At 38.7% G+C, this 18,400-nt stretch overlaps 1 protein-coding gene across 1 annotated transcript in view; it reads left to right on the top strand.

Moving 5' to 3' along the window:
* The window catches only part of LOC145769236 (inter-alpha-trypsin inhibitor heavy chain H3-like), a 115,038-nt gene that overhangs the window by 21,410 nt on the left and 75,228 nt on the right, over positions 1-18,400 (top strand). The window contains exons 5-7 of the mRNA XM_082580818.1: positions 2,997-3,091; positions 5,460-5,656; positions 6,465-6,583. Of these exons, the coding sequence (XP_082436944.1) occupies positions 2,997-3,091; positions 5,460-5,656; positions 6,465-6,583 (411 nt within the window). The remainder of the gene's footprint in view (positions 1-2,996; positions 3,092-5,459; positions 5,657-6,464; positions 6,584-18,400) is intronic.

The following is an 18,400-nucleotide window of genomic DNA, read 5'->3' as shown; positions in this document are numbered from 1 at the left end:
GTCAAAACTTGATTTTGTTACTCCGATGTCAGGGTACGAAATCGGGGTACGAAATGGGTTGCACCCAGACTCAAGCCTATGCCTCTATGTTGAGCCTGGATGCAACCTATTTCAACCTATTTCGAGACTTGGCTTTATTTCCGAAAAATGCCAAAGAAAGCATGATCTTATCCTTTTGCTATGCCACCGGACAGCATCATTTTACAGTAATATTCATACCCAAATTTTTGTTGAACATGCTCTCAGAATGTTGCAAATTCAAAGTAATTTTTAAAAAATTTCTGGGGGACCCCCTCCCAGACCTCCCGCCGATGGGTGTCGTCTGCCGTCAAGCTTCACCCGCCGACCGTCAAACCACCCAACCCCTCCGCTTTCAAAATACCTACGTACCCTACTGAATTGGATCATTGTCATTGGGGCCCGCAAAGCATATTCCGCACAGGGCCCGAAATACCCTAACACCGGCACTGGAAGGAGAGACGTGGTAGTTTTAGCTTTTCTGGTGTTCGTTTTTCTTGGGCTCTTTGTATCCTTTTTGTTTCGAAAATTTCCGTGCCTTCCTTAGATATTTTTCTCCAGAGTGATCTGTCACTAGCAAGTTTTTCCCATGAATCCAGATCAATATTTGCATGATTGAGAGAGACTTTCAGCTGATCTTTGTATCTCATTTTTGGTCTTCTGGGAGGAGGCTTATTCCTGTCTCAAGTTGTCCCTCCTCGTTGTCCCTTTTCATGACATGTCCTGTCTAGCGAAGGCAGTGTTACAATATGGTAGCTTCTGAACTGGACAATCTAGAGCGATCAAGGATTGCATCTTTGGTGAGACAATCTTCCCAACGAGTGCCTAGCATTTCACCCAGTTTCCTCTGCTGAACATTTTCAAGACGTTTGATGTCACAGCGGTATAATGTCCAGGTTTCACAAGCATAGAGAAAGGTGGATAGAACGACTGCCCGGAGGACCATAATTTTTGTGCGGATAGATATAGCATGGTTGTTGAAAGCACGATGGTTAAGTCTTCCATAGGCACAATGTGCTGCTTTTACACAATGTTCAATTTTCTTTGACAGTGTTACAAACAGCCAAAAAAATGTGGCCATGTGTGCTGGTGTCCTTTTAAAAGGCAACAATAAATGTAAAGCAAAATAAACAAACAAAAGAAGCAAAACCTTACACAAATTAGAGTGTAGTAGGAAGCACAATATTATTGAGTGTCAAACTATGAAGAGACATAATTCATATCTATTACTAATAGGCAATAAAACATGCATGTTCGTCCTCACTTCACTTCATCCGGCTCTTCTCATTTGTCAACAATTTTCAAACTTTTACAAAATTCAGAAAAAGTACGTTGTTCGCAAATATTTATCAACACCTTTCAAAACAGACCCTAAACAACTATTAGCAAGTCCAAAATGATTCATTCAAAATAAGATGATGCAATACTGATGCATTCAAAACGATGTCCTTTTAAAAGGACACCGACCGTAAATGGGATACCGGTACTACGACAGTTTATCGAACGACAGTTTATCGAACGACTATTGATCGAACGACTGTTTATCGAAACGACAGTTTATCGAAACGACTATTCACCGAACAACAAATTATCGAACAACAGTTAATTGTAAACCTAACCCTTAACCCTAACCCCTAACACTAACCCCTAAACCCTAACCCCTAACCCTAACCCCTAACCCCTCACACCTAACTCTAACCCTAACCCCTAACCTTAATCCCCAGCCCCTAACCCTTAACCCCTAGTCCTTAACTCCTACCCTCTAACCTCTAACCCCTAGCCCCTAACTCCTAATCCCTGAGTATTTCATTGCATGTGTGCTTCGTCGTTTGATAAACTGTCGTTTCGATAAACAGTCGGTCGATGAACTGTCGTTTCGATGAATTGTCGTTAGATAAACTCTCTTTCGATAAACTGTCGTTCGATTAACTATCGTTTTGATAAATTGTCTTTCGATAAATTGACGCATCACGAAGAATACCATGAAAATCAAGATATCAACAGAATCAAGGTACACGAAATCAAGAGTGACCCAACTTTCAAAAAACTCAGTATGTTAAAAAATTCGTTTTCTAATCCAGAAGTATTTGTTTGTTAGTATTAATTCATGCAAAGGCGCCTTTTTTGCGCCTAATACCTGGTAGTTGCCAAAATTTAATAGGCCCCCACATTATTTGGCTGTTGCCACGTTGGGAAGGCCAGTAGTACAGATCGCCATGTCTACTAAACAATTTTTTGTGGCAAAATCAGACTACAATTTAGGCAGCATGACAAATAAGTAGTATCAGACTTCATTTGTTTATCCCCGCCGCCGACACACGCCCCATCGGCTTAACACTACAAAGACAGGCGTGGGTGCGCCTCAACCGCTTTTGCACGAGCGTCCGACTTTTTCGCTCAACCATGCACCAATGAGGAATGGCTTCTTCCTCCTCATGTGAATGTGGTGCCGAGGAACAGACCGCAGATCACATCATCAATGACTGTACCATCTTTAATATTTTCGCTTGACGGAGTGGAAGGTATAATCGTCTTGGATGATACAACCAAAGACGGGCTGCTCTCAAGTAGCCTTCCAGTGTAGTCTGGGAACATCGTGAATTTGTGATAGTAAAAAGTGGACCCTCGGCCCCAAAGAATCATACGACGAAGAAGAAGATTGTTGCTAATTTTTAAGTTAAAGTTTCTGTTGAACATATCGGTAACAAAAGTAGAGAAGTCAGTTGATTTTTCAGACATGTTGGTACAGTCATAAAAAACATTTACTCCCTTCAATTGTATTGCTTCTGATCATCCTGTTGATCATCATCATATTCCTAGAATTATTCTACATAATTAGTATTTGAGGTTGTTTACAAACAAATTTAGTCACACAATTTCTTTCGTAATCAATGTATTTCATTATTATCCATGATATTAGCAGTGCAGGCTATTGTAGAAACCTTTCAGGCAAGTAATTATTTAATTTTTGTTTGCAGGATGTTGTTGTCGCTCAAGCGAAGCAGAAAAACATAAAAATTATCTTTTTGCTCACAAACAGAATTCCAACCACTCAGTGCCGATCCTACACCAGGTGAGCCTTTGCAATTAACTCGAAAAATAATCCAGTATGGTCTGTACCAGTGATTCCCTACCACGGTCCTCAACCATTCTTCTTGCGGTTCTCATTGGTGCAGCAAAAATTATTATTTGTTCTAGAAGAACTCCCCAAATGGCGAGAATACATGGTTGTCACATAACTTACGTTCTTGCAAAAAAGCCTTAGCCTAATAACGTTTCTACACACTATGGATACAGAGCAATTGGCTGTGTTTGTCAGGGGAGTTACACCAAACTTTAACATTTGCGAGAAATTTCTCACTTGTGTTCCATTCACGGTGCAACAGAAAGGGCTAGGTCATATATATTTTGTGAATGTTGTTCTAGTCTTGAAGCACATTTGACCCACTTTTTACCTATATGGTTGCAATTAAATCCAAATATCACAACCAATTGACGAACCATCATTTGACCAGCTTTTGAGTAGGCCTACCGTATCTTCCAATATTCCCCTCGTTATGGGAAACTTGTTATGTCAAAGCACATTAAGTTTCACATTAAAATGCATTACTTTTGTTGCGACCCTTCACAAAATTCAAGTTTTGAGTTTGGCCCCCCTGCTGAAAAAGGTTAAGAATCACTGATCTACACAGTGGCATAGCAGCACCATCTGCCGCCTTGAATATTTGCACAAACAGCCGCCCCTTTTACACTACCATCACTACCATAAGCTTCAATATAGGCTAGTGAAATTTTCCACAAAACGAAACAGAAAAAATATCAATTCACGAGGTAAGGTAATACGAACTGTCGAACTCAATATACAAAACGCCCTAGACTAGACACTACTAATCTAGGCCTTGGATAGGCGAGCTTGTTGCATTTACTGGAATTCACCTAAAATACACCTATAATTAGATTTAAAATTAGTGTTAATGGTTTATTTTTATAAACAATTCAGGGTTGGAAGAAAATTAGTTGGTCGATTAGTTAATCGCTATGTTGGTCGGCCGTGGTGCGTTATCAAGAGTGTGGGGGACACATCCAAAAGCCAACCAAATTTGAAAATTAACCGTTAAAAATGTGAAAAAAGAGCATGGTCTCAGGGCCGCGTTAATTGCTCCCGTGCCCACCGGCCGGGGGCACACGGCTGTTTAGGAGCCCCCTGATTTTAGACTTCTTAAAGTTTTTTGGCTATGTAAAAAAGAAAAAATCTGCTATAAAAGGTCTATAACACTAGTATAACATCTATAAAGATATAAAAATTTCAAGAAATAAATTACTGAAATCCTTTTTATGGTCATGAATAAAATTTTTTTTTTTGAAATTGTAGGCTGATTAGATTTTTAACTAAACCTTCTACTCAAATTCAGTTTTAATTTGACAAATTTGGTTACGCACACAGCAACATATTGTTACACACAGAATGTGCACTATGATAAAAAAAAAAGCATTATCACGTTGAAAATGCCTAAAAAGTGACTAAAACAAGATTATATTTGTAAACATTTTCAGGGGCAAGCCCCCAACACCCATATTGTGCTTTGCTTTTTTGGACGTAACGTTTTGCATTGTCCATATGTCGTATAAATTTTTGATTTTTTAAAACTCTGGTTTTTTCCAACTTTTTCCAGATCCGCTGCTGCATTGTCGGCATTTTTACTGTTTTTTTGTTTTTTTTATTAGAGTAGCCTTAGGTTGTTTACATCGTCATCATCACGTGCCGTCTCCGATCCGAAGGTTGGCTGTCATTTTCTTCCACAAGTCACGTTCTTCCGCTACTCTTTTTGTTTCTCCGATGCTTGACAAATCAGTCCACTGTTTTACGTCATCTCCCCGTGTTCGTCTCCTTCTTCCCCTGCACTTCTTTCCTTCCACCATACCTTCAATAACCAATTGATGAAGCTGTCCTGCCGATCCTCTCAAAATATGTTCCGCGAATAGGCTATTTCCTGAAAATTATAAATGTGAATTCTTTTCTACATATTGCGGCTATAACCTAATTCTTTCTTGTTCTATTTTTAAGAGCCATCACTAAACATATAGGGACCTATTAGTGGATTTCGGGAGGGGGGGCGAGATGATGCTCACACGGCCCTGCATGGTTCAATAGGTTCTCTGTGTACTCCACTGCCTGGACCTGTCTCAAAGATTTTTAATCAACCTGTTCATTTATTGTTCAGACTCAAGTCTCATTAAAAGCTAAACGTTTGAAACATGTAGATAATGTGAGAATTGTTCTCTAGAGATTGTAATAACCGAGGCGGAAAGCTAAACTTGGTTTACACTAGGCTCTCAGTCGGCCAGCGACAACATAATATATACTACGGTTCTCAAACGTACGCAACAAAAAAATATCAACAAACAAGACCGGCACTGAATGGCGTTTCATTTATTGTCAGGACTGAAAATGAGTTGAGAAACAGAAGATGCTTAACCACGTCGTTTCGCCGAGGTTACGAATTATTCGACTACATTGCCCAAAGTACAGGAGGCAACATTCTGGTTGTGACTAAAAGGGACATCTTCCGGGCCACAGAGGTCGTTGACAGCACAGTCAAGCAGGGTGTGGTGGATATTGACTACAAGCTATTTGCTGGTAAGAGAGGATTGGGGATATCCACAACGACAATATAAATAATATTTTTAACTTGTGTAAAACAAATTGCATGCCATGTTTAAATTATTATGTATAAGCTATATTCCACCATCAACATAATTTTGCACTGTATGCCTTGATCTCACAGAAACAACTGAGTTGTCTTGCAATCACAACTTACAGTTTACTTCCCGTAAATGCCACGTCTTTTGTTTGCCAAGTTTGATGACTGCCATGAAGAATTTAGCTCGTTCATCTAATTCTAAAACATCTATGCAAAACTAGCCTATAGCTTATTTTTCGTGATTAGATATTGAAAACATTTTCAATTGAAGCTTCAAAAATGGCCGACTGGTTTGCAGTAATCAGGAGCTACAATAATAAAAACCATCCTACCACATTCAACAGCATTCGGATTGCTCAGCCTTGCTGTCATTCACATTCTTAATGCTTTCCACCGACTGATTGCTGTCGACACAGCAAACATTCTGCAATGCTTATGGGAGACAAATCCGCTCATTAGAAAGTGAACACATGGCCTTGTCCTAAATCAAACGTTGCTGAATAATTATAATTGCAAGATGGTGTCAAATAAACAACCTTTAAAATAAAACTATATGGCTTTGCACTGCACGTCTGAGGTAACCATGGAGTAGATAACAATTTGTCATAATAACAGACAGCAAGAACTAACATACGGTAGGCTACAATGACCTTCCTGAAAAAATTTGAGAATACTGCTCAATGAAACAGAACTCTCAATCAATGCAACATATTGGAAAAATATTTTCATCTGCATTCTTTACAGAAGGAGAGGCCAGCTTTCCTGTACAAGTAGACAAGTCGATCACAGAACTCTTCTTGCAGCTAACAGGGGACTGTGAAAATCCCGTAGTGATCTTCAAAAACACTCAACTCACCATAACAGTAAGTCGCTTACAAAGCTAAGCAGTAGCCTACTTTTGATGTTAGTAAATAAAATTAGTCGGCTGCATATACTAGCCTATTTCACATAATACTTTTAACTGCAGACAGTGGCACACCGTTTCGATCTTTTGGCCTAGTGAGTGCAGTGCGTAGGCTATCTGGATATGGCCACAATGGTATATACCTCCGTGTGGCGATTTTCCATTTTGTGGCACGTAAAAAGCCACGAAATGGTACTTTGGCCAACCTTGTCAAAGTGCTCAAACTGCAAGCTGTGAGCTTTGCACAATGCAACAGCAAGGTGCCTCCTGTAAAGTGCTTAATTAGCCTAAGCCGAGAGCGGTAGGCCATTCATCATAAAGTTGCTTTGTTGATTAATAGCGTCAGTCGAGCGCCAACAGTGTGTTCTACAAAACTTCTATACTTTACATATTAGCTTCCGTAATGAACTCTCACACTTCAAGCAGCAGCCTCTCCTAAATTCGGGATGCAAGCTTCCCAATCAGAGAGTTGTACCTTCGAACAAAGGTGGCCTCTGTAATGCTTTTACCTGGTATCATACCAAACTTCTCTTTCCGGATTCTGATTTTGATCATTCCTCTCACCTTTCTGTTATTCTTTCCTTCATGGACCCATAAGCTTTAATCCTCGGCAGCTTTCACAATGTTTTGTATTCCCTTTGTTTTTGTTAATTGCACTAATCCACTGTCTAACCACACATCCGGGATCTTCTCTCCTGCTATGATGCTGCTGAACTAGTTTTGAACAGCTTACAGTAGTCCTTATTTTCCAAAAAGAAAAAAAAAACCTCCACTGGGACATCATCAGCCCAACAGCCTAGGTTTATTTTCTCAACTGCAAGTTTAATTTATTCTTTCACTAATTTTTCCGATTTACTTCTTTCAACTTCAACAATTCCATTTTTTTCCTACGTTCATTAGATTTTTAAAGTCTTCTTTTCATGGCTTTGTGAGATCTTCCTTCTTTAAAAAAGTTGCAACCATGCCATCTTTGATGCGTTTAATGTGGCACACCTCTGAAAAGTTTTGTCCCGTTGCCTCGTGAATTGCTAAATGTGTACCATCTTTTACCACAAGGCTCAAATATAATTTCATTATATACAGCTGCTTTTTTGACTATCTTCGTGGTAGCGTTAGTTTCTTTTTGTAGTGGATTGACTTAGCGCATCTGTTCAGGTCTCGTGCCTTCTTTGTCTACCGTACAAATGTAGCTTCATAAACATAAAGTCAAATTTTTGGAACTTTCTATAGCAGTTCTATCTACTTTTTTATGAAAAAGCAGCCTTGCTTAGTATTAAGCAAATTAAGCAGCCTTGCTTCGTGGAGGCTTTGCTTTGTATCAAGTGAAGACAAACGAACAGTTCAAGCTCAGTCGAAAACGGCTATTGGTCTGTAGCTCAATTTAAACGGTTCTAGCAATACCCGCTTTCTGATTTTCTTCAATATGAGTCTTGGAACCTCTTCTATCATCTTTTCTGCAATTGTTTACATTTAAACCTTCTTCTCTACTTGATTCAGTGTCTACTTTTTCAATGTTTGTCAATGTGTAATTTTTGTACTAATGTGTCATAGACAAGGCCTATGAGAGGGGAGTACGGAGGGTACGGTGTACCCTTGAGGGCCTAAGACTGTGATTGTTAGGGGGCCCGAAATTGTGATTTCATAGTCTACGCGCAAAAATGTTTGGTTAAAATCATCCTAAACGACTAACTTCAAGCATAAAAGTTGTTATTCTTTAGTCCCAGGGGAGTGGGGGGGTAATGTAGAAAAAGAGCCCGGAAAGGTATTTGAATGCATTGCGCGCAAATTAGGGGCCCAAAGTGGTGATTTAATGCTTTACGTGCAAAAATGTTTTGTTAAGAACACCCCAAACTAAATCATAAAAGTTGGTTATTCTCCTGTTCGGGCGGGAGGGGGGGACGTGTCGCAAAAGCAGGGTTGATAAAAACCCCAAAAAAAAGCCCAACACTTTAGGTTTTTTTTTAAAAGCCCAGGTATTTTTGGGCTTTTTTGTGTTTTTTAAAAACTATTTGAAAAAGGTAGTTTCACGTATTTCACTTCAAAATGAATTTCGGAGCAAGAGCCGGAGTGAATACTCTTGGAGCAGGAGCGCAGCCGGAGTAAAGAAAAAGTGGCTTCATTCACCTTCGCTGGGCAATGGGCATGTGGTGAATGCAAAAGTGAATGAAATAAGGTTATTGGTTAGATGATTAATTTGATTATGTTTTAACAAGATGTTATGTTTGAGCCTTTGTAGAAAGCTTGACTTGTTGTACCAGATACATATAACACTCAGTAATGTTAACGGATTTAACAATTTTTATTAAACACACAAGAAAAAACTACTAAATCCAACGTTTTCGACACCACGTAGTGTCCTCATCAAGAATAACTATAGGCTACATCCAAGAGAAATAAATAAATAAATTTGAAAATTTTACATTAAAGCTGTACAAGCCACACCTCTCAACAGCACCATCAAAAACTGACACACAAATTCAATGCAGGATACACAATTTGGCGAGGGACAGATCATACGATATGCACAACACAAAACACTAAATAATAGTTTTATTGCAGCCTGATACTATTATTGCGCACAGATTTCCAATTCTGCAGTAAAATGTTGTATGGGTGAGCAATACGCCTATAAGCAAACATCACGCGTTTTGCCTACAAAAAAGGGGACCCACAGTGAAAGGGGGCCCGGAATGACTCTTCGTACCCCTAGTGAAAATGTCTCTCAGAGGCCCTGGTCATAGACCCCTTACCGCACTGTTTTATTTTTCGGACCTCACTTTTTGCATTGACCATTTGTCATTGACAAATTTTACTTCATTGAAACTTTGGTGCCCGCAATTCTTTTTCTAGATCTCCTATTGCTTTTGGTTGCTACCAGTATGCAATTACGTAAAACTAAAAACGACAAGAAAGTATAATATCATTAATAGTTGATCGTGGTGGAGTCTGCCAATTGAAAATCAGCTTTTTTAAAAGCGATAACGATTAAGCCTAAAGCAACAACCGCATAAGTAGCCTGGCTGATATCTGTTTTGCACTAAAACAAATCAGCCATTCTGATATTAGGCTACTTGTCAAACGGGTTTGTCTGACGTGATTTGTTCGGTAAAAATGACATTTTATGATTTATAGTAAACTGTTTTTAATATGCTGTCAAATCCATTGAAACCAACTCGCCGTAATGATCATACGCATTTAATTTCTATTTGAATAAGTATGTCTCTGATGATTTCCAAAGCACAGAGCCTGAGGTAACTATTAACTTTTCTTTGTTAGGTCTGTTTTGATTATATTAGATTTGTTGTTGCTATGATCTGTATGTGAAACGTATTATTCGATAACTTCATAATTTAAATAAAACTTTATATGAAACAATGCGAACACTGCTAAGGTCTAATAATAAACGGTCGTCGGACCATTCGGCATGCGATAACTCAGTAAGTTAATTTCAGCTACTGCCAAGTCAGCAAATGAGATTTACTCACGTCGAATTTGTTTGGTCATCGCTTGTCAAACTCATTTTGCTGACTCGTGACATTCCATTCCAACTTTCGACTTGCTTAGTTGTTACTTGCTCAGCTTCATCCTTTACCAACTTCAACCACTTGCTGAAGTGTTGCTAGCTTAGTTATTGCTTGCTCAGTTCACAACTGCTGACTTGTAGGAGACTTGTACATACTGTAATAAACACTTGGAGTAGCCTACATGGTCCAAGACCATTTACACCAATTTTCTAAAGTTTTTAGATTCTCATGTATTGGGTTCACTAGAGATCAGAACGCGGTTCAGGTTTTTTAAATCACACACCCTACAATACATGAAACGTTTAACTTTTTGAAAGTTTAGTTGATTTGAATTCAAAAATGACAGTTTTTGCCTTTTATATCATTCGGTATGTTGTAGTTTCAAATCGTGTGCAGTAGATGTCATGTACAAAGGTTCGATGCACTTTATAATGAATGTTTATTCGAAACAGTATTTTTCTGAACTTTTGCTGCAAATTGACTGTTTACAATTAGGCTACTGCTTTTTTCGGACAATATTTATTATTTATTTGCATCAGACCAATAAGTCGTATTTTTTTGTTTGTCGTATCCAGGCTTACACCTGGTGGTTGAGGATTTAGATTAAGTGGACTGGAAGGCAAGGAAGCCAATCTTCATGTCCACCTTCAGGCATGCCTTTAATGTCCTGCCAAAGACACAGCTGCATGCTCATGAGCGGTGTCGAACCGGCGCCCTTTCGATTTCCATTCCAGCGCTCTCACCACTCGGCTATGCAGCCGACATATTAATTACCATACATGCAAAAAGACAAAAACAAACAATACAAGAATAATCACAATATCCCGGTTAACAGATAATGCTGTTGCAGAGAATTGTTAACAAGTAAGCTGTGAATGGCACATATCAAATACGACGATTTGACTAGAGCGTCAGAATTGCAGAGAGCATTTATGTAACAATTTTTGGAAGATTGACATATAAATAAAAAGGTGTTAATAGATTTGCGAAGTACCTCATCAAAGGTCAAAATATTTTGTTCTGTTTGAATAGTGCGGGCACTAGCGTAACAAGGTAATCCATGCAACATACGAAAGGCATCGTTGTATGCAACACGCAAATGATTGATAGACGTACTAGAGAAATTACACCAAAGTTGACATGCATAAAAAGAAACACAATGCGCCTGAAAGAGCAGGTTTTTGATAGAAATTGAGCATTTCGAGAAGTTGACCCTTAACCCTATCTTAATACGAGCTGTTTTCGCACGCGAAAAGCACGTAATGGGCTATTTTAGCCCCGTGCTAATTAATCGCTAATAACGGAAACTATGAAAATAACGGAGCCAAAATATTTTACAATTGAGGTAATAGCCATGTGGATTTTGCGTGTAGAAATTAAATTTTTACCCAACAAATTTATTGAAATAAATTGTTTGAGATGAAAAAAAGTCAGAAAGTCGCTTTTTATTTTAATATTCCAAAAATAGCTTCAAAATTGAAATTTTTGAATTATAACATAGAGCATCGCCAACTGGAGAGGCGGCCTGATTTGTCACAATTTGCAGATTTTGATTACAGCTATTGCTAGTGTTGTACTACATTTTCTGAGATTTTTTTACTTTTTGCCGTCTCTTAATGATATAAAAGCTTTTTGTTGCCTTGGGAAAGCAATAGCAAATGAGAAAAAGTAAGTTGAAAAACACTAAATCAGACTGTTATTGAAAAATTAACAGTCTGGCTAAAATCTTCGAAATCAAATTTTCTTTGTTTTTCAACATGTGAGGATGTTAAAACCTATTGTGTCATCTGGGGAAAACAGTAAAAAAAGCGTAAAAATATAATTTTTAGAAAAATTTATTTAAACATTCGCCCAAAGTTAGCAATATCTAGAAATTTCTGCAAAATGTGACAAATCAGGCCGTATCTTTAGGTAGCCATGCATAGAGCAATGCTAAACTAAACAAAAATTACTTTTGCTCATAAATATAAGACATTTTGGGGCGTTTTTACATTTCAAAGTAATTGCACTAACATTTATATTGCAATAATATTAACATATGTGTAATAGGGTGGCTCGTTTTTGAACTTTTTTTTTAAATTCTCTCGGGGTAGTGGGGAAATGGTGCCAATGAGTGAGAAAACAATCATGACAAAATTTGAGATTCGTAACAAATTGTCCTCAGCCTCCTCACGGGGCCCAAAAATCGAAAAATGGGGTCAAAAACGCATTTTTTTTCAAAAATATTTTTAGTTTGGGTAGATGCAATATTGTTTAGATATATCTAAATAACCTAAAAATAAAAATTTAAGTTTTTTTTTTTTTCGCGCAACGCTCAGAGTTCAAGATGGATACCACTACATCTTGCAGGTTTACAAATTTTCCATATGAAATGTATTTGTTTCCTGTCTCATCATTAGTGCGTCCGCTCCGGGAGCCGTCCACACACCCAAACACTCAGCAGGCACACCATACTTACATGGAAGATACCTACCAGGGAGGCGAGGGACCCACTACGACCGAAGGGACCCACCGCAGTAGATGGTAATCTGTGGATGTAAATGTTTGGTTAGTGGCTGCCTCAAGCTGATCTGCCTGTCTCGACTTTCCTCTTGCTGATCTTGGAGCAGACTAGGAGATGGCGGGTCAAGCATGAGAACTGGCGCGTTTTGGTAGATAATTCATTTTTTAATTTTATTTGAGTTTGTTTGTGTGTGTGTATCTTCTTGTTGCCCGCTTGAAGAAGGGCACCTGTTTGGAGAAAACGGGCCACTGCAGTCTGACATCTCATTTGGCGGAGATGCCAGAGAGAAGCGGCCAGAGGAAGGGTAGCTTTTGCTGACCCCAGAGTCATCTTGGAATGGGCCGCTGCAATCCTGTCATCCCAGGGCGAGTGGGACGACGGAGAGGGACGGTTGAAGATCCCCCGCTGCAATCACTCTTCAGGCATCAGGGCGTTGCAGATGAGTGAGAGGGACGGGTTAAAGGTGGGTTGTTACGCCCTTGGCTGTCTAAACTTCTTCAAAGATGATCTACGACCGTACTGTGCTAGTGAGACCCACCGCTGCAATCAGTCATCCCTACCACCGAGGACGACTGAGAGGTCGGTTGAAGAGAGGGTCTCGACTGGTTCTTCTTTCTTCTGACTGTAGGAGGAGGTTTAGAAGGAGTAAAAATGTCAGATGACAAAGGAATGTTATGCTTTTGTTTTGTGTCTTTTGTTTTTGTCATGATCACCCACAGGGCTTGAATGGTGGATCGTTTTGTGTCCTGTATATATGTTTCGCCTATGTCCAGAGATATCTTCTTTTGGATGATGGTGTGCTTGGCGATACTCATCATGGTCAGAAGGATCAGGTTGTTCTTTTGTCCTCCAGGGAGTTGGTTGTAGAGGATCATGTCCTTTGTTATTTCCATGTCTTCGTTGGTTAGGTCAAGATATTGTTGTTTCAGGCGCTCCCATATTCCTATCGCAAAGAAGCACTTGGTGAAGACGTGGGCCACATTGTCTTCTGGTTTTCTGCAGAATTTGCAATTTGTTGTTCTGTCGGAGTGTATTGATCTATTAAAATCTCCCCATTTGTATCCTCCATGTGCAATCCGAAAGGACATGGAGGATAGGTGTAGTGGAAGGAGGAATTTGATTTCTTTATTTCTTAGAAGAATTTCGTTCCAAGGAATCTTCTTTCCGTTTTGATCAATCTTGTTAGTCTTCTTTTCATTTTGCGTTTTCAGATTGAGGTAGATGTTTTTATAGGAAGTATTTTCCCAGTCGTGTTTCAAGCCTTTGAGTTTGCAAAAGGACTTGAAGATGTCCGCATACATTTCGTTTGGAATTGGGGCATGCGGAATGCTATTGGAGAACAGATGAGGAATGTGTCTCATTCTGTAGCTCAAATTGAACATGGCCCATTCGTGCCAGATTTCGGTGGCGTCTTCTAGTGGGAAGAGGTGCCGAATTCTGTCTATGCGACTAGTTTGGAACTTTGATTGGATGTCCACCATGTTGATGCTTCAATCTTTGACAAGAGGAAATGTCGTGCTTCTCTGGAGCTGTTCAAATGGCGAAGGATGCCAGAGGAAGCCGAATAGGATTTTGTTTAGTTCTTTGATGTGTTGTTTTGTTGGCATCAGCACTCTACTGAGATGCAAGGTGACGGGTACCAAGAGAGTGTTGATGATCGAGATCTTTCCATAGAGGGAGAGTCTTCGTGGTTTGTTGATGTTGGCGATCGTTTGAGTTTTCTTGATGACGGTCTGCCAGTTCATCTTGTCGAGTTCTGTTTTGTTTGTTCCTAGCCAGATTCCCAGGATATTGACGTTGTTCAAGATCGCAGCTTCTGGAAAGAGCTGCTGAGCTCTTTGGGCCAGGTCCGGTTTGGACGCCAGGATCTGGGTCTTTCCCTGGTTCACTTTCTGGCCGGACATCGTCTGGTAGATGGCTAGTTCTTTGTTGATTTCCTTGAGAGGTGGAATGTCTCTTGTGATGAATGTGGTGTCGTCCGCATATTGCTGGATTTTGATTGTCAGCTTGGAAAAGCGAAAACCGTTGATCAGATGGTTTTTCTCTATGCGGGGGGTCAACACGTCGGCACAGATTATGAAATAGAGCATGCTGGGGGGACAACCCTGTCGAATGCCCCTTTTGACGTTGATTCGTTTTGTTAAAGCTCCATTGATTTCTATTTTGCTTTTTGTTTTGTTGTAAACCAAAGACAGGTAATTTATCATTATTGGTTTTACTCCGAGTTTCTTTAGGATTCCATAGAGGAAGGAGTGACTAACTCTATCGAAAGCTTTTTCAAAGTCTGTTATCATGATGTACATTACAAGTCCCTGTGTTGTTTTTGAGAAGCTTCTAGGGCAGCTTGTATGTTCATAGTGACATGCTCTATTCTGCGGTTTGGCAGTCCAAATTTCTGATTCGGACAAATCAGGTTTGTGATCATGGGTGTGAGTCTGTTGGAGAGGATTTTGCTCAAGATCTTGTAGTCTGTGTTGAGCAGAGAGATCGGTCTCCAGTTTTTGAGCTTTTCTTTTTCACCTTTTTTAAAGATTAACTTCACTTTTGCTTCTCTCATTGAGGGAGTCATTGTTTTTCTCAAGTAGCAATTTGTAAGCATCTCTAGAATGTCGTGTTTCAGGAAATGCCAGCATTTTTGGCAGAATAATGAGCCGAGACCATCTGATCCAGGTGCAGAATCCTTGTTAAGAGATTCGATTGCGGTTTTAACTTCTTTTAGATTTATGAGCTCTTCTGCTTGTTCAGCTGCTTCTTCTTCAATTTTGGCCTCTCCCAGAATGTTTAGGTAGCTGTTCTGTTCCTGAGGGTTGATATTGTCTTCTATACCCCATAGGGAGTGATAGAAGCTGTGTACTTCTTTAAGAATGTCTTCTTTTTTGGTGAGAGTTGTGTTGTTTGTGTCGTGTATCTCAGTGATAGAGCTGCTTTTACAATTTTTTTCTTCTGATTTTAAAAAGCTTTTGGAGGGCTCTTCATCGCTTGTTGGAGTTGTTCTGGATCTGGAAAAATTTAAGTCATTTGAAATATTCCTTCAGCTTCCTCACAGCTTCTGAAAATTTTCATTTTGCTGAAAATTTTGCATTTTTGTTTGTGGATACATAACTACAAACTTCGTCAGTGACGTAAATTCAAATAAAAGACGTCACTTTTTCCTACCAAATTAACCCAATTTCATTAAAAAATGACGCAACAGCTCAGGGCAGTTCTATAAAGAGAAATAAAATGACGTTTTATAGTTGGCAAAATGTCTAACGCAATTATGTATCATGTAACCACCCACAAAAATGCGAAATTTTTAGCAAAATGGAAATTTTCAGAAGCTGTGAGGAATAAGCTGAAGGAATAGTTCAAATGACTCCAATTTTTTTTTCTTAGGTTAATTAGATATATCTAAACAATATTGCATCTACCCAAACTAAAAATATTTTTGAAAAAAATTGCGTTTTTGACCACATTTTTCAGTTTTGGGCCCTATGAGGAGGCTGAAGACAATTTTTTACGATTCTCAAATTTTATCATGAGCGTTTTCTCACTCATTGGCACCATTTCCCCACTACCCCGAGAGAATTAAAAAAACAAGTTCAAAAACGAGCCACCCTAATGTGTAACTACCATTGCACGGAAATGTCTAGCCACCTGAAACGAAAGGCTTATTGTGAAAGGCAGGAAGGTAGAAAAATTACCAGTTTGGGTTTAGAAAATTTGCAAAGAATAAAAACTAAAAGTCAACAAATTTCACATTTCTAGCATATTTTCTTCTGTGAAATATTTCACTACTATGGTGGGGCGTCTTCATAAAACCCCGTGTCGCTACAGATAGGGTTAACTTGTTTCCAACACAATAAAGATGTCTTGATTGCCTGTTTATTTCACTGTCATCAGACAAGTTGATATGAACACCAAGGCATTTAATATGGTTATAGGTAAATTGTTCGTAAACAATTGTTCGTCAAACAATTGTTCGTAAACAGTTGTTTGTAAAACAATTGTTCGTAAGCAGTTGTTCGTAAAATTAAATCCCTAAAACAATTCTTCGTAAATCATTTCTTGGTATACATCAATTCTCAATTGCATGCACGAAGAAATGCTTTATGAAGAATTGTTATACGAAGAATTAATTTTACTAACAATTGTTTTACGAACAATTGTTTACGAACAATTGTTTTACGAACAACTGTTTACGAAAAAAACGTCGGACACCATTTAATATTATCTTTTAAAACAACAAGTTGATTTGAAATCATGAGTTTAGGTAGAGATGTTAACTTAAAATTGGGAGGAGAGAAAAGCATTCCAGCAGACTTTGTAGCATTAAATACCATTTTATGCTTGACAGCAAAATTTTTACACACATTTGTAAGGTCTTTCAGATCATCTAGACTAGGGGAAAAACAACACAGGTCATCCGCAAAAAGTATGTGATTTAAAAATTTATGACCAACTGTGCATCCAGCATTGACTTTATTCAAGTAAATTGATATATAGTCAACATAATATATTGATAACAGATGTGGACTGAGAACACCACCTTGCCTCACCCGGTTTGAAACATGGAACGATTCAGATAATAAGCTTCTCCATTTTACTTGCATCGTTTGGTCTGAATACCGAGAGCGAAGTAAGCGAATAAAACACAATAGCACATTTCGATCATTTATTATACAGCTTATTATGGTCAATTCTATCAAAGGCCTTCGATGCATCTAAGAAAGCAACAAAAACAGAAGAGTTGTGATTTACATATGAAGAGATAACTTGTTTCAAGAGAAAGGTGCCCATATCAGTGCCATGCTTAGACTTGAAACCAAATTGGTTGTCACTAGTCACAAGAAAAGGCGAAATAAAATGCAGAATTATATGTTCAAAAATATTGGAAATAGTCGTGGATAAAGCAATAGAATAATTGCCTACATCACTAATATTGGCATTAGCATTTTTTACCACAGGGACAACTACTGTCTTGAGGCTGCTTTTTGGAATGCAGTTATGAAGAAGACGCAAGTTAAATAAGATACTGAGATAAATTTTAATGCTCCAATCACAATACAGAAGATGTTCAGAACATACTCCATTTGCACCAGCACCAGCACTATTTAACCGTATCTGTCACTGGCGTAGACCCTATGGTCTCGCCCTCTGCTAATTCAGCAATTTCACATAGAAGCAGTGACGCTAGAAACCTGAGATTTCTTGACTTTTACTTTTTTTTCTTGCCCCAACTTTTAATCCCGATTATGTTGGTATCGGATAATTGTGAAGTTCAAAATAAACCTTTTGTCACAGCCAGTTATAAAATGCAAGAAATTTCCTGATATTCAATAGCTTGATTGACAGTTTACTATTAGCGTGCGGTTTCATTTTGTGTCTGTCAGTCATAACACGACGGCGCTAAAATTCCATTCTCTACCCAGGCAGCAAAATCCGTCATTTTTACATTGATTCAACGTCGATTTTTCTGTCTGGGGAGGGAGTTGGTCTTTGACGCGATATGAGTCATTCTTTGCTGGCAGACATCAATTAGGAAGGTAATTTATTATTTGCGCAAATTGCTTTGTAGTGCAAAAAGTGTATGGAATACTGCTTGCACAGAAACGGAAAAACAAAATTGATGAAATTCTGTGTTCTATGCAAGAGGACTTTCGAAATAAAATGTGAACTGGGAAATTTGACCAAGAAATGGCGAAAATAGGTCAAAAACCGAGTCTTTATCACCTTTTTTACCTAAAATACACAATCACGAATATATTTT

Source organism: Aplidium turbinatum, chromosome 4, assembly GCF_918807975.1.
Source record: "Aplidium turbinatum chromosome 4, kaAplTurb1.1, whole genome shotgun sequence".
In the NCBI taxonomy this organism is placed as follows: domain Eukaryota; kingdom Metazoa; phylum Chordata; class Ascidiacea; order Aplousobranchia; family Polyclinidae; genus Aplidium; species Aplidium turbinatum.
This window is presented reverse-complemented; position numbering and strand designations above follow the sequence as displayed.